This window comes from Microcaecilia unicolor, chromosome 11 (genome assembly GCF_901765095.1).
Source record: "Microcaecilia unicolor chromosome 11, aMicUni1.1, whole genome shotgun sequence".
NCBI lineage: Eukaryota > Metazoa > Chordata > Amphibia > Gymnophiona > Siphonopidae > Microcaecilia > Microcaecilia unicolor.
The window spans coordinates 175,637,555-175,654,656 of NC_044041.1; the positions used below are offsets into that span (position 1 = coordinate 175,637,555).

Sequence of the window (17,102 nt, forward strand, 5' to 3'; positions counted from 1 at the left end):
ATGCAGAAAGGTCTACGAGTAGATGAGTTGTTTTTAATCTGGGGTATGGAATCGCTCTTTACCTCTGCACCAAAAGTGATGCAAAAAACCCAGCAGATTGCACACAAGGTCCCAAGAAAAAATAATCCTTTTATTGAAACATTCAATGTGGTTCACGTTTCACCCACTCATGGGCTGCCTCAGGGGTCAGTGCTAAAACAATATGCAAATAATAATAAATAAGTGTGAATAAAATTATAAAGCTACCAATACATAAAAAACATAGAACAACATATAAAAATACACCAGGAGGTATGTATTTTATCCTAACTAGGTGAACATTTCCTATTTTTAGTTGTGCTGAAGATCAGAAGTAGTTGCTTCCTCTAATCTTGCTAAACATTTTATTTATTTATTTCAGAAGGAACAGCTATAACCCTGTTTACTAAGACACGCTATAGGTGTGCTAGCATTTTTAGTGCATGTTAACCATGTAGATACCCCAGCTGCATAGCAAGGGCGGGGCGGTGGGGGCGGTCCACCCCAGGTGCATGCTGCTGGACAGTGCCGTAATGAGGGCGGCTGACACCCGGGAAGGGTCGACGCTGCACACCCCCCTCGGAGCACATTCTTACTGCCATACGAAAGCGGGGGGGGGGGGGGGGGCGGACGGGAATGCTGGTCCGCCTCGAGTGCACATCGCTTGGAGCTGCGTCGGCTCCGCTGGTTCCCTGCTCTCTCTGCCCCGGAACAGGAAGTAACCTGTTCTAGGGCAGAGGGAGCAGGGAACCAGCAGAGCCGACACCCCCCCAGTGGCGTGCACCCGGGGCGGACCGCCCCACCGCCCCCTTCCTACGCCACTGCTGCTGGAGGGTGCAGAGAGCAGCCGTGCGCCTGTCGGCTCCACTGGTTCCCTGCTCCCTCTGTCCCAGAACAGGTTACTTCCTGATCCGGTGCAGAGGGAGCATGGAGCCAAGAATGCACCCGTGGGGGGGGGGGGGGCTTGATGCGCCGGGGAGGGGGTGTCGTGCTGCACCCTGGGGGGGGGGGGGGGAACGCCGCTGCACCCGGGGGGGCGGTGCGCAGCAGCAATCCATCCTGGGTGGCAGCCGACCTAGGATCACCACTGAGATACCCATAATATCCATATGGGCCTCCTTCAAATCCGGGCTAAAGGCCTCTACCTGTTTGATGCTGCTTTCAATTCCTAACTTGTCACCTACTCTTAACCCTTATCTTGTCTTCCTCTCTTCAATAGTTCCCTTTTCCTGTCTGTCCTACCCTTTTCCCTTATTTGTCCTGTCTGTCTGTCCTGATTTAGATTGTAAGCTCTTTTGAGCAGGGACTGTCTTTTCTTCATGTTCAACTGTAAAGCGCTGCGTACGTCTAGTAGCACTGTAGAAATGATTTGTAGTAGTAGTAATATGGGCATCTACACTAGCACACCTTAGTAAACAGGGCCCCCTAGGCTTTTAGCTGCTGTTTCAAGTTGTGTCTTATATTAAATGTTCCCTGGTTTCTTGTAGTAGTGCTGAGCATTTTCTTGACAGCTGAGAGGTTAGCACAGGGCCCTTTTTGCTGCAGCTTGGTAAAAGAACCTCTAAATTATATGACTCCACTACAGTGCAAGTTCCCCCATCCCAAGCGGGGTAATGGATGGTACCACAATGGGCTTAAGTTTTTGAAAAAGCAGCTTAGGAGAGTGGAGTATATTTGCCGGAAGTGCCACACACCAGACTTTGATCAGAGGTGTAGAGCTTTACATAGACATGATGCCTAGGTGAAGGAGGTCAAAAAGACCTATTACTGTTCAACAGTCTACAAACACAGCCCAGAAACTAATCTCTTTGGTCTCTGAACTGAAGGACTAGGGGGCACACAAAGAAGCTACTAAGTAGTAAATTTAAAACAAATCAGAGAAAATATTTTGTCACTCAACGAGTAATTAAACTCTGGAATCCGTTGCCAGAGAATGTGGTAAAAGCAGTTAGCTTAGCAGGGTTTAAAAGAGGTTTGGATAATTTCCTAAAAGTCCATAAACCATTATTAAGATGGACTTGGGGAAATCCTCTGCATATTCTAGGATAAGCAGCATAGAATCTGTTTTGCTGTTCTGGGATCTTTGCCAGGTACTGTGACCTGGATTGGCCACTGTTGGAAACAGGATACTGGGCTTGATGAACCTTCGGTCTGTCCTAGTATGACAATGCTTATGTTCTTAGGCTCTTATGTTAGGTGTTAATTTTTATTTCCTTCCTAACTAGGTATGTAATTTGGGCTATTTCAAGTTGTTATTATGCACTGGTTAGTTGCATGTGGATATATACACTACAGATAATATGCACCCTTTACAATTAATTCTTTAACATGCCATTTGAACACAGCTTACCACGTATGCACAGTGATGCATTTTGGAATGGATACAGGAATATTGCACATTATATCGTACAGATGTGCCATTGTAAGTTTTCTGATACATTACATACACAAAGTTTTTCAATTTGTTAGCGCTTTGTAAATTTGCATAATTTGATCACTGGATCCCTCACATTTTATATGTTTTTATGTATTGATAGCTTTATAATTTTAGACACATATTTATTATTTGCACATCATTTTAGCACTGACCCCTGAGGCAGCCCATGAGTGGGTGAAATTTGTTTCAAAAAGGATTATTTATTTGTTCTTAGGACTTTGTATGCAATCTATTTTTATTTTTTGTTTTTGTGGCAGTAGTATCATAAGTGTCATAGGTGGTTTTTATAAAATGGAAAATACAGTCTTTTATGGATGAAATGAGATTAGGTAGCTGCAACTATAGAGTATTTGAATGAGGATCAGAGCTCTGCTAACTGGATTATCAGGTTAAGGTAATAATGAAGCATTTGTAATTAAATTTTATGTATCCTGGCTCATCAACATGGAACTCTGGTAAACTTTCCGCCTCACAATATCTAATAACTTACTGTTCTTCCCTGGGGTCACATTAAACTTAATTGTCTCTGAGGTAACTATTAGAATAATCTAAAATAGCCAAACTTGACAGATGAGGGAACAATGTCATCATGTCCCCAAAACAAGTCTAACCATTTGGATACTGTCTGAATAAAGATGTCTTCCACAAACCAAGCTGATGATCCTGTAGTATTTGCTCAGTGGGTAATGAAAGAGGTTATTTGGGAGTTCTTTGGATGGACTGGAAATCATCCTGGTTTGGAGGGGGAGGGCAGTTTCTCAGACGTCAGAGCTATGAATTTAGTCAATTTCAGAAAAAAAAAGGTTGAGTTACCTTCCTATTCAGATAGCTTATTTTGGTGTGGAGGTGTAATGGGCGAAGACCTGCCCTTCTTCCCTAGCAGGGAAGGGGAATTGAGGGAATGCTGACAAGAGCAGCATGGAGAATGTGGTGGTGAGGGCACTTCAGAGAAAACTAGTTGCTGTGTAGAGGGTCAGATTGGATGCCTTGATAGTAGCATTTCAGAACTCTCTTTTAAAAATTATGGTAACAGTAGGAATGTGGAATTGTTGTCAACATTGCTTGCAGCCTGAAGTACTTGTGGATGTGACAGGGAGAAAGCAGTCATGAAGAGCATTCAGGTGAAGGAGGATTCCCTGAAGGGAAGTGTTGCCTCTTACCAGGACTATGTGAGGTCATAGAATGCTTGGGAATAAGTATTATTGTATGCATCTCAGGCAGCAATTTCTCCCCAAATCAATCTAGTCAGATTTGCTGATGAAATTTGACTTGGCACATTCCCAAGGTGTGTGCTTGTTTGTTTCTTCTTAGATGACTTATTTGCCAAAAATGAAAACTGCAACAATGTGGGGGAGGTGTAGCTCCTGTGAGCTGGAAAGTAGAGGCTGGCCAAACGACGATCCAACACAGGAATAGGTGCTGCTAACCTTTATTGTTTATAGTTTTAAGATGTATTTACCACAATATTCCTTTATGTATAATTTATTTATTGCATTTGTATCCCACATTTTCCCACCTTTTTGCAGGCTCAATGTGGCTTACATGGTACCATAAACAGCGTTAACAGATTTCGGTATGAACAAATGCAAGTTGCGATTCATATCAAGGTGATATTATGGTAGAGTGAGATACATGTATGGTAAAGACAATTGGGGAGAACTTAGAGGGAAAGGAAGAATTAGGATATGTCCGTTACGATATTTGGTTGTGTCGCAGATGTCCAGGTTTTTTATGTTGGGTCGGTGGGGTATGCCCTTCTGAACAGTTCTGTTTTTAGTGCTTTCTAGAAATTCATGTGGTCGAGTGTGGTTTTTACTACTTTTGGTAGCGCATTCCACAATTGTGCGCTCAGGTAGGAAAAGCTGGAAGCATAGGTGGATTTGTATTTGATTCCTTTGCTGCTTGGGTAATGGAGGTTTAGGTATGATCGAGCTGATTTTATGGTGTTTCTGGGTGGTAGGTCGATGAGGTCTGTCATGTATCCCGGTGCCTCGCCGTAGATGATTTTGTGAACTGTCATGCAGATTTTGAATGCGATACGTTCCTTAATTGGAAGCCAATGCAGTTTTTCTCGGAGTGGTTTGGCACTGTCAAAACATGTTTTTCCATATATAAGCCGTGCTGCTGTGTTTTGGGCGGTTTGAAGTTTCTTTATGATTGCTTTGCAGCGCTGCGTACGCTTTGTAGCACTATAGAAATGCTAAATAGTAGTAGTAGTAGTAGCATCCCGCATGGATTCCGTTACAATAGTTTGTGTGGCTTAGTACCATTGATTGTACAAGGTTGCAAAATATTTTCCTCGGGAAGAATGGTTTCACACGTTTTAGTTTCCACATTGAGAGAAACATTTTCTTTATGGTGAATTTAGCTTGGGACTCTAGTTGGAGGTTTCGGTCGATTGCTACTCTGAGAATTTTCAGGCTGTCTGAAATAGGGAGGGTGTATCCTGGGGTGTTAATGTTTGTGGGTTTGTATGCGTTGTATTGGGATGAGATGATGAGACAGTGTGCTTTTTCTGTGTTGAGTTTTAGTTGGAATGCATTTGCCCATGTGTTCATAATGTTTAAACTGAACTTGTTTTTATTGGTGATTTCTGCTAAATCATGTTTGTAGGGGATGTATAGTGTGATGTCATCAGCGTAAATGAATGGATTAAGGCCATGTGTAGATAAGGCTTTGGCTAGTGGGACCATCATGAGGTTGAAAAGGATCGGCGATAGTGGGGATCGTTGTGGTACTCCGCAGTCTGGTTTCCAGGGTGACGATATGTTGGTGCTTGATTTCACTTGGTATGTTCTGGTGGTTAGAAAGCCCTTAATCCAGTTAAGAGTGTTACCACCGATTCTAAAATAGTCTAGGAGTCTTAGCAAGATATTATGGTTAACCATGTCGAATGCGCTGGACATGTCAAATTGAAGGAGGAGAATGCTTTTGCCTGTAGCTATCTCCTGTTTGAATTTGGATATGAGAGTGAGTAGTACTGTTTCGGTGCTATGTTGTGATCGGAATCCTGATTGTGACTCATGTAGTATAGTGAATTTGTTTATGTGGTCGTTGAGTTGTTTGGTTACCAGTCCTTCCATGAGTTTGACTACTAATGGGATGGATGCTACTGGGCAGTAGTTGGTGATGTCGTTTTTTTTTTTTTTCTTGATGTCTTTTGGTATTGGGGTGAGCCTTTTTCTTTAGGCAAAATACCCCGCTGAAGCATGAAATTTAGATGGGATGTGAGATCTGTTATGAAGCGGTGGGGGGCAGACTGTATTAGGTAGCTGGGGCAGATGACCAATTGACAATGGCTTTTGGAGTATTTTTTGATTGCCTGAGTAACTATGTTGGCACTGAGGAGAGCGAAGTTTGTCCATAATCGGTCCGCCGGGTATTCGCCAGGGGTGGGGTCCAGCCCATTTATGAAGTTTTCTATTTCCATGTTGTCCAGAGGTAGGGTTTTGCATAGATTAATAATTTTTTTGTTGAAATATTTAGCAAGATTGTCTACAGATGGGATGTCTGTGTTGGTTGTGGTGACCAGTGTTGTGTCTAGTAACTCATTCACGAGATGGTATAGTTTCTTCGTGTTGTTGCAGTCCGGCCCGATTTTGGTTTTGTAATATGACCTTTTGGTCTGTCTTATTGCATATTTGTATTTCCTTTCTATCTGTTTCCATGCGTTGAGTGTGTGTTCATCTTTTATTTTTTTCCATACGCGTTCTAGTCTTCTTGATTGTGTTTTTATTTAAATTCTTCATTGAACCACGGTACCGAGTTGTGTCTGCGTGAGGTTCTTGTTTGTAGGGGTGCTATTGTGTCTAGTATGTACCTGCATCTTTTGTCCCAGACTGAAAGATAGTGAATGGAGTCCGTTTGTGTTGTCCAGTCGTTATTGTATATCTGTTGCCAGACTCTTAGACATCCACCTCGCCTGTTCAGTGTCCAAGGCCTTCCTTGAGGCTCGACAGAATTTCCCAGAATTAGGTGGTTTCTGTGGTGAGCTGTGCAGCCAATCAGATCAAGATACACAAATGTCTTTTGGAAACTGCTTGCCAAAGTGAACTCTGTATAACTCAAACACAGTTAAAACAGTAAACTTTATTCCAAAGAAACCTTTCATTTTCACTTTTAACATCATACAACACCTTATAGCCATGCTTTGAGAATTATGTGAAAATCTGCACTTTTAAACCTCTCTTAACCCCCCCAAAGAGAAACTCCCAATTTAAAGTGTTTTACATATCAAACTTCCTCAAAGAAGGTCACAGCACCACTTTAGGACCTCTGGGCACCTGAATTCTATAATCATACACAACCATCAAAACATTTGTAAACAATTTATCTTATATACTGGTCTCAGTGCCATTGTGGACTATTTCTGGGCTACCCTGAGCCCCCCCCCCCCCCCCCCCCCCCCCCACACACACACACACACACGCCTGAAATGAGCTTCCCCCTTCAGGTAAACAAAATAATATTGAACCGCATTTTACATTACAATTCTGAAACTAATGTCTCTGTCAAAATCAGAACTTCAGGTTTCTACATGATATTAAAGAAATCTGTGCCCACTGATGCTTGAACTGTCAATCACTGCATCCAATTTTCAAAGGGACTTAAAAGTTTGTAGCCAAAGTTAAATGCATGAATATACTATCCGCTGATTTTCAGCAGTACTGTCCAGATAGAGTTGATGAAAATCATTCTAAATGCCCTGCAGTATCTCAACAGTACAGCTGAAAAACTCTGAATGCTCTGCACTATCCAAATAGTGCTGCTGAAAATTTCCAATACATTTTATTTATTTATTTGTTTGTTGCATTTGTACCCCACATTTTCCCACCTATTTGCAGGCTCAATGTGGCTTACATAGTACCATCAAAGGTGTTTGCCCAGTCAGTGGACAACAAATACAAAGTTGTATAGTGATCGTTTGAGGTATTGTCACGGTTGTGCCCATGTTTCGGGCTCTCCTTCTTCTCGCCACCTGGTGGCCAGACCTGGTGGCTGCAATGAACGGTCTGGTTATTATCACCCATTCCAGATTTCAGCCCAGTCCAGTCCGGATCTTCCGGGCTGCCAGACTTGCTTATTTGAACCTACACAGCACCCGTAGTTGCCTGGTGATTGCTGCAGCTGAGCTTCAGCTGCTGCTGGGTTTATTAGCTATTTTGAAACCTTTCTGCTTTGCCTTTGCATCGCCTTAGGCCCTGGTTTGTTGGTGCTTGTTGCACTTCTGCTTTGTGTGGGTTCTTGCCTGAAATTATTGTCTGTTTTCAGTTAGTCTGTGTGTAGTTAGATTAGGTTGTGGTTTGTTTTCTAGTCTTGTCTCTGGGTTATTGTTTTGTGTTTAGTCCTTGTCTGCTTGTGTCTTAGTGGCTGCTCTGCAGCTTTCAGTTCTGTGTCTTGTTAATCAGTGTTTTGTTCCCTGTTTTAGTGGCTGCTTCAGCTTTTAGTCCTGTCCTTTAGCTTATCCTTTCCCTGCCTTGCTTCCCCTGTAGATTCCTTTCCCCTCTGACCCTCAGTCCCTGTTCAGCCTAGTTGGGATCCTGTTCCTGCCCTGTCCTATAAGTCCTGCCGGCCGCCTGCAGCCAGGGGCTCAACTCCTGGTGAAAGGTGGCCATGTGCAGGTGAAGCCTAACTGTTTGTCAGAGTTCTGCCCTGTCTCTGGTGTAGGGTGGTTTTGCCTGCCGCTGCCACTCCTCGGCAGTGGCCCAAGGGCTCACAAACCTAGTTCCTGCTTTGAATATGTGACAGGTATAAGTGGAGGGTCGGCATTGATGAAGATTGCATGATATCCTGTTCGATCATAGTCATGCTGTGTTGGTGATGAGGGTTACGTGGGGTCGTTGGGGTAGGCCTTTTTGAAGAGGTAGGTTTTTAGTGATTTCCTGAAGTTCAAGTGGTCGTGGATTGTTTTCACAGCTTTTGGGAGCCCATTCCATAGTTGTGCGTTTATATAGGAGAAGCCAGCTGCGTAAGTTGTTTTGTATTTCAGTCCTTTGCAATTTGGGTAGTGTAGTTTTAGGTAGGATCTTGAGGATCTGACTTTGTTTCTTATTGGTAAGTCTATAAGGTCTGTCATGTATCCTGGGGCTATGCCGTACGTGATTTTGTGGACTAAGGTGCAGATTTTGAAGATCCGTTCTTTGATTGGGAGCCAATGCAACTTTTCTCGGAGGGGTTTGGCACTTTCGAAGTGTGTTTTGCTAGATATCAGCCTGGCTGCTGTAGTTTGGGCGGGCTAGAGTTTTTTGATGAGTTGTTCTTTGCAGCCCGCGTAGATTCCGTTGCAATAATCTGTATGGCTTAGGACCATTGATTGTATTAGGTATCAAAAAGTTGCTCATCGTTTGAGCTTCCACATTGAATAGAACATTTTCTTTGTTACAGAGTTTACTTGGCTCTTGAGGGTAAGGTTGCGATCGAGTGTGACACCGAGTATTTTCAAACTGTCCGAGGTAGGGAGGGTATGTCCTGGAGTATTTATGGTTATGGGTTTGTATTTGTTATATGGAGAGGAGAGGAGAGGATGAGGCAATGTGTTTTTTCGGTGTTCAGTTTCAGTTGGAATGAGTTTGCCCAGGAGTCCATGATGTTCAGACTATCGTTGATTTTGTTGGTTATTTCTGTCAGATCATGTCTGAAGGGGAGGTATATTGTAACATCATCTGCATAAATGAATGGATTAAGGCCTCGGTTAGATATGGACTGTGCCAGTGGAATCATCATCATGTTCAAGAGTATTGGTGATAATGGTGATCCTTGAGGTACTCTGCAGACTGCTTTCCACGGTGGTGATATGTTTGACTTTGATTTTACTTGATAAGTTCTGGTGGTTAGAAAGCCTTTGATCCAGATAGTACTTCTGAAAAACACTATAAATGCCCTGCACTATCCAGATAGTGCTTCTGAAAATCCATCTAAATTCCCAGACATACCCAGATAGTGCTGCTGAAAATCCATCTAAATTCCCGGCACTACCCAGATAGTGCTCTGAAAATCCATCAAAATTCCCGGCACTATCCAGATAGTACTGCTGAAAATCTCTCTAAATGCCTTAGCACTATCCAGATAGTGCTGCTGAAAATCCCTATAAATTCCCAGCACTATCCAGATAGTGCTGCTGAAAATCCCTATAAATGCCCTCCACTATTCAGATAGTACTGCTGAAATTCTTCCTAATGCCTCAGCACTATCCAGATAATGCTGCTGCAAATCTCTTGAAATGCCCCGGCGGGTTGGGGAAATGGGCATTTCATGGACATTCCAACATTTATGCATACTATTATAGAATTTGGTCCTATGCGCTTAAATCTACACGCTGGAATTTTTATGTCTCTCTGTGTTCAGCGCTGCGTGCGTCTGGTAGCGCTATACAAATGTTAATAATAATAATAATTTTCCTTGGTGTAAATGGATGCACGTAATTCTAGGCCTGGGATGGCAGCTGAGCATATTCTGTCTACCACACCTAAATTTAGGCATGACTTACAGAATACGCTAAGGCGGAATTTATTCTGCATGGATTTTTCAGATGCCATATATAGAATCTGGCTCTAAGAGTTAAGGACCCAATTCTATATATATGGCGCCTAAAATTAACACATGGTAGGCGATTACACCTAAGCGTATTCTAAATATGAATATGCTTAGGTGTAGTTTATGCGACTGAATGTATGCACATCCATTTACGCCAACGAAAAGCTGGTGTAAATCCCTGCAGATAGATTTACACACACTAGCCCATATTTTATAACAACATACGTACATTTTGGAACACTCACAAAACACCCATTTCCATGCCCCTTTTTGCCTGTTCTTGTTAGAGTTTAGGCGCAGTACATTGTAGAATATGCTTAGCAATCTAAGACATAAGCATCGCCACACTGGGACAGACCAAAGGTCCATCTAGCCCAGCACCCTGTCTCCAACAGTGGCCCATCCAGGTCACAATCACCCGACAAGATCCACAGAGCAAAGCATTTTGTACTGCTTGTCCCAGGAATGGTGGATTTTTCCCTACGTCTATTTAATAACATTCTATGGCCTTTTCCTTCAGGAAGCCGTCCAAACCTTTCTTAAACTCTGCTAAGCTAACCGCCTTAACCACATTCTCCAGCAACGAATTCCAGAGTCGAATTACACGCTGAGTAAAGAAAACTTTTCTCTTATTTGTTTTAAACTTACTGCACTCCAGCTTCATCGCATGCCCCCTTGTCCTAGTATTTTTGGAAAGCATAAACAGACACTCCACATCTATCTGTTCCATTATTTTATATATCTCTATCATATCACCCCTCAGCCGCCTTTTCTCCAAGCTGAAGAGCACCAGCTGCTTTAGCCTTTCCTCATAGGAAAGTCGTCCCATCCCCTTAATCGTCTTCGTCGCCCTTCTCATTTTTGCCAATTATTGCTCGTTATTGCTTGTTAAGAGCTGTTAATGCTTAACAGTTTGTTAAAACAATTAATCTACGTGCGTAGTTATAAAATACACCTGTAGTTGTAGGCGTGCTGTATAGAATCCAGGGGTAAGCACTAATATCCAGCAGAGATAACTTACTATCTCATGCTGAATATTAGCGCTTAGCCAGCTAAGTGCTATTTAACCAGCCACGGCACAACCAGCTACGGTAGTGTTGTGCATTTGTGGGTAGTAGGTTTGGGGGGGGGGGGGTTGGGGGGCTCAGCACCCAAAGTAAGGGAGCTATGCATGTGGGAGCGTTGTCTGAAGTCCACCGCACTGACCCCTAGGGTGCCCAGTTGGTGTCCCTGGCATGTGAGGGGGACCAGTGCACTACAAATGCTGGCTCCTCCCACAACCAAATGCCTTAGATGTCGCCAGGTTGGAGATCGCCAGCATTTTTTTCCATTATCGCTGAAAAACAAAACCGGCCATCTGAACCCTGGCGAACTCTGGCATTTGGCTGGGCTAAACCGTATTATCGAAAAAAAGATGGCCGGACATCTTTTTCGATAATACGGCTCCGGCCCGCTGTAGCGCCGCCGCCAAAATAGATTGCCGGCGACGTTCGATTATGCCCCTCCACATCATCCATGTTTCTATATATATTACCAATTGTATCTGTACTCTGACATGGCATAAGTCATGACGGAAATTGTAAGCCACATTGAGCCTGCAAATAGGTGGGAAAATGTGGGATACAAATGCAATAAATAAATAAACAAAACACACAAATTTTAATTAAAACATCCAAAGATCCGACACAAATCGTGTTTCGGCCACAACGGCCTGCTTCAGGAGTCTAAAACAATAAAAATAATATAATAAATATAGCAAACCTTAACGTAAAAAATAGTGAATAATAATAAATATATGCGCATGTATGACAAATACTGCCGAACCTGACAAGAGGCAGCATCGGAGGCTGGAACAGAAAAGTGGCAGCAAGCTCCAGAAAGGAGCCAGAAATCAAGTGACTGGCTTAGGGCCTAAGATGGGGAATGTTGGTACAGACAGGGCCGTCCCCTGGGCCCCGTTCCCGCCCCCCCCCCGAGGTCGACGCCGCTGCGCAGCAGTCCCCACCCGCCCCTCTCCATCTACCACTGGGCCCCCTACATTGAAATCATCACTGTGCCTCACCTGTCACCTTGCTACGTGACTGAAAGCACAGCAGCAGATCGGGTTCGCCTCCCTTCGGGCATTCCCTCCCTGTGTCCCGCCCTTGTGGAGGTTACATCAGACGAGGGCAGGACACAGGGAGGGAAGGCCCGAAGGGAGGTGAACCCGATGTGCCGCTGCTGCTGAACTTTCAGTCACGGAGGTGATAGGTGAGGCGCTGTGATGATTTCAATGCGGGGGAACTGGCCTGGTGGCGGACAGTCAACGGAGCCAAGGGCAGGTGAGATCGGGGACTGCAGCACTGGACTCCCCTTGGAGGCCCGGGGAATTTCGTTCCCCCTGCCCCCCCTCTCGGTTGCCCTGGGCACAGATGCGGATGCTCATGTATGCATGAGAAAAAGCCAGAGTCCCAATGCTAAGAGTCTGGGCAGTGGGGAGAGAAAGAAATATTTTCATGGTAATGTTTAAGAGAGTTGTTGAATTTATGACAGGGATCAGGATTGAAATATCATTTGGATGACTGGGCAGGTGTGAGTCACTGAGATATAGTAATCTTTCTGTGAGAATAAGCAGAAATATATTAATATAAATTACTAGCAACGTTGGGGTAAATATTTAACCAGCAGTAGTCAGCATTTTGCTTGCCGCAGTTGGTTTTATTCTCAGATATTCAATGTCGGGCCACGTCCAGGCTTCGGCATTGAAAATCTGGTTTATGTGGCACTGGCTAACACATGACTGCTTAAGTTGATAATCAGATCTTAAGCGACCATAAGTTGCAGCCTAAAGATAGGACTGGGTTTTATGCGGTCCCATTTATGCTGTTACCCTGGACAGTTAAGTGCTGAATATCGGCACTTAACTGGCCAAGTGCTGACTCTGCCAGCTTTCACTTAAGCGCTGTCACTAATCGCTAATTTTTTTTTTTTATTACATTTTTTCATGTTTAATTTCAACATACCATTTGAAAATTGAAAAGATGATTTAAGTCAAAATATATACATTATTATTATTATTAGCATTTGTATAGCGCTACCAGATGCACACAGCGCTGAACACCTGACACAAAGAGACAGTCCCTGCTCAAAAGAGCTTGCAATCTAAATAATACAGACAGACAAGACAATTACGGGTGAAGGAAGTACTGGGTGAGAAGGAAGGAAGGAACAAGGGAGGGCAAATGAGTAGAGGCTAGGAGCCAAACGCAGCAGTGAAAAGGTGGGTTTTCAGCATGGATTTGAAAACAGGTAGAGATGGAGCTAGACGTGGCCTTGTCCTGGGCCTGGCCCAGTCTCTCGGCGGCCCTGAGTGGACATTCTGGTGAGTGGGGGCAGTGGAGCACAGTTGAAGATTGAAAGAGGATGGGGGCAACTACATGTGGGTACAGTGGGTTTTGGAGGGCTCCCATTACCAGCACAAGTGTTACAGGTAGGGAGGGGATGGGCATGGGTGCGCCTGCCTTAAGTGCGGTACCCACTAACAGTGCTCCAGGGACCTGCATACACGCAGGCCTCTAGGACTTGTTGCTGCTGTATAACCTTGGCACACCAGTTGACACCTAAAGACTAATCTCTTTGAAAAAGTCCTTTATTTGAAAAAGCACGTTTACTCACAGTTAACTGCAGATCAGAGGTTGTGCCCCACTGGCAAAGAGTCTCCCTGGTACTGAGATTAGCAGTAGTTCAGAGCTGGCAGAATGGTGTACAATGCCCTTTTTCAGCAACATTCAAGGTAAGAACTAAGTTCTCTAACATGGGTAACATATGAAAGGGATCTAAAACTGGCTTACAAAAATGGCCACTACCTCATGGACTACCGGAAACAAAACAGGGCACACTCTGACCCAGTTAGCAGGGGGAAAAGCACCATGGGAGTACAGCCCACTACCCTACACCCACCACAATGCATTGCTGATGTGACTCTGCAGTGCACATAACAGAAAAGGTGTCACACTCACCCGAGAGCCACATCACAACCAGGGAAAGGCTGTCAGAGGATAGAACACATTTTGCTGTCATGGAGGTGGGTATGGCATTTCAGCCTGGCATAGAGGCTGCCAAAATATGTTTATAATTGTGTTTTGTCGGGTGGGAGGGGGTTGGTGACCACTGGGGTAGTACGGGGAGGTCATCCCCGATTCCTTCCAGTGGTCATCTGGTCAGTTGGGGCACCTTTTTGAGGCTTGGTCGTGAAAATAAAAGGACCAAGTAAAGCCGGCAAAATACTGCTTAATGCCGCTTTTTTTTTTTTCATTATCGGCGAAAGCCGGCCATCTGATAGCCACGCCCATGCCCGCCCATGTCCCGCCTTCGCTAAGCTGCCGACACGCCCCCTTGAACTTTCGCCGGTGAAGCAACGGGGAAAGCGGCGATGCTGTCAAAAATGCCACTTTCAATTATACCGATTTAGCTGCTTTTAAGAAATCGCCGGCCATCTCCCGATTTATGTCAGGAAATGGCCGGCGATCACTTTCGAAAATAAGCTTGATAATGAACAATCATCTAGCCTTTTCTATTTTGGTGTCACCTTTGCTGTGTTTGCTATATTGCTTTTTGCGAGTGACTTTGTTCTTCTGTTTTGCGTTGTTGGCATATACTCCTGAACCAGGCCCCAAAACCAGCAGCTCCCTCTCTCTTCAGCTCCTTCACAGAGCCTACCTCACCGCAACCACAGCTCTCAAATCCGGGAAGCTTTTGCCACAACAATCACGCCATAAAAGTGGGTTTTAATCCAAGCTCTCTGATAAGAGCTTAAAAATATATAAGTTAATTTATAACTAATACAGCAAAGGATGAACTGGTTTTTTTTTAGGACCTGCCCAAGTTTACCCTTGCCTGGGCCACTCCCAGTTCATTTGGAGATAAAGGTACCTGGAACGTGTGTGGATCAAAATAGATCAGCAAAGCTCAGGCAGGGATCATTGTTCATCTCCTGAGGGACACTACTAGCCTCACCACGATGATGCCCGACCGGCTCAAACAGCGCTATGTGGAGCTCAAGAAGGAATATCTGCAGCGAGGATTACTATTTGAAGATGAATGCTTTCCAGCTTGCCCAGCATCCTTGGGGTGTAAGTTGGATAAAGTAGAAGTAAAGTGGAAAAGGCCTCAGGTGCGTAATCTATTCCCAGTGTGAACCGGGGATCTTCAGTGCACTGCACTGGCAGTGACCCCTCCTCCCCCACTAGTCCACTTTAAGAATAAAATATTGATTAATGTACAATTTGTTGGTTTGGTTTTCACTAAGATAGGTCTGTTACTAGTGCAAATGATTCAGGGGGCTGGTGTAGTTTAGCAGGTTTCACCTTTAAATGATACCTGAAATTTTCGACTTGGCTTATTGTTTTTATAAATGGTTTTCTTTCCCCAAAAGCGAAAATGAAACTTAAACACACTTTCTTTTTCTTTCTGTAGGAGATCTGTGATTTCCCTCAGTTTATCTGCCAGGGCATGAGTCATATTAATATCCTGCAGGGGAATTTAGGTAATGCTGTCTTCCTGGTTGACTATTAATAATAAAAAGCCAAAGCATAAAGTAACAGTGAAGGAGACAAGATGGATGATGTAAAGAAACTTCCACTGGACTTGAAAAAGTTCACAGCAAAAGTTTATTAATAAAACCTGGACTCGACACGAGTCGTGTTTCGGCCACTCTGGCCTGCCTCAGGAGTCCCTAAAACAGTACATAACACATATAGAGTAAAACAATTAAAATGTTAGCAAAAGACTAAAATTAAACAAATGACATTGAAAATTGAACTTAATGCAATCTAAAAAAAAGGAACTTAATGCAAAGCCAAGACACAGACTAGTTGCTTTCTCAGGATAATAGGAAAAAGAAGTGCGTATATAAATGATAAAACAGTAATAAAGTACAAATAATAATAATATAAATATAACTAGTAAAAAAGGCCAGTTTCTGACACAAATGAAATGGGTGCTAGCAAGGTTTTCCTCGGAGTGTGTATGTTTTAGAGAGTGTGTGTGAGAGTGACTCTGTGAGAAAGAGAGAGTGAATGTGCGAGTGTGTGTGTATGTGACAGAGAGAGAGTGAGACTGGGTGCGAGTGTGTCTGTGAGAGAGAGTGTGTGTGTGAGAATGAGAGTGTGGGGTCTCCCCCCCTCCTTCCATGCCTCCCTCCCTCCCAGTTCCAGGGTCATCCCCCCTCCCTCCCTCTGAGTTCCAAGGTCATCCCCTCCCTCCATCCGAGTTCCAGGGTCATCTCCTCCCTCCCTCCCTCCCTCTGAGTTTCAGGGTCGTCCCCTCCCTTCGAGTTTCAGGGTCTCCCCCTCCCTCCGAGTTTCAGGGTCTCCCTCCCTCCCTCTGAGTGTTCTTCCCGCTGAGAAGTGGTCATACCAAAAGTTAGATGTAAAACATTTTTGTTAAAGACTCATTGACTAACTCATTTAAAAAATAAAAGGTGGGAGAAGAAAAAACTGATAAAGTATATAGTGGAAATGTGAAAATGTAAAATATGGTACCTACCTGTATATTATTGCTATAGTGTTTTCTGGAAAAAACACACAATCTTCAAACAATATGTACAACTAGCAAGGAAAAAGGAAAAAAGAAAAACAAATGCTTAGATGAGTATTTAAAAAATGGTAAAAACAAATACATAGGTATGAATAAAAATATATATCTGTATTTGTAAAGAAATGTAAAAAGATATACAGATATAAATAAATTAATCTATATTTGTATTTGTGAAAAATATATGTCTAAAAAGCAAGAGTGACAGGAGCCAATAATGATGACAGGAACTGATAAGAAACCAGAGAACAATAACAGTGAATTAGGAACGTGAGAACATTAACAGTTAACTGCCGGTTCCAAAGTCTTTATCTGCTAGATAAACTCATTTCAAACACCTATCATTTTTACATCTAACTTTTGGTATGACCACTTCTCAAAATTATAATTATTAGTGTTAAAATAAAACACTGTTCCATTAGGAACCATACCCTTGATATCTCTATTATGGATCACACTTTGGATTTCATATAGGACAGGTGTATAATATGAATTCTATTTTGCATAGATTTTGTTTTGAATTTTATAATGTCATTCCTAG

At 43.4% G+C, this 17,102-nt stretch overlaps 1 protein-coding gene across 1 annotated transcript in view; it reads left to right on the top strand.

Moving 5' to 3' along the window:
• The window catches only part of LOC115481010 (calpain-12-like), a 49,027-nt gene extending 33,486 nt beyond the window's left edge, over positions 1 to 15,541 (top strand). The window contains exon 14 of the mRNA XM_030219996.1: positions 15,443 to 15,541. Within this exon, the coding sequence (XP_030075856.1) occupies positions 15,443 to 15,541 (99 nt within the window). The remainder of the gene's footprint in view (positions 1 to 15,442) is intronic.
• Positions 15,542 to 17,102: the final 1,561 nt, after the last annotated feature.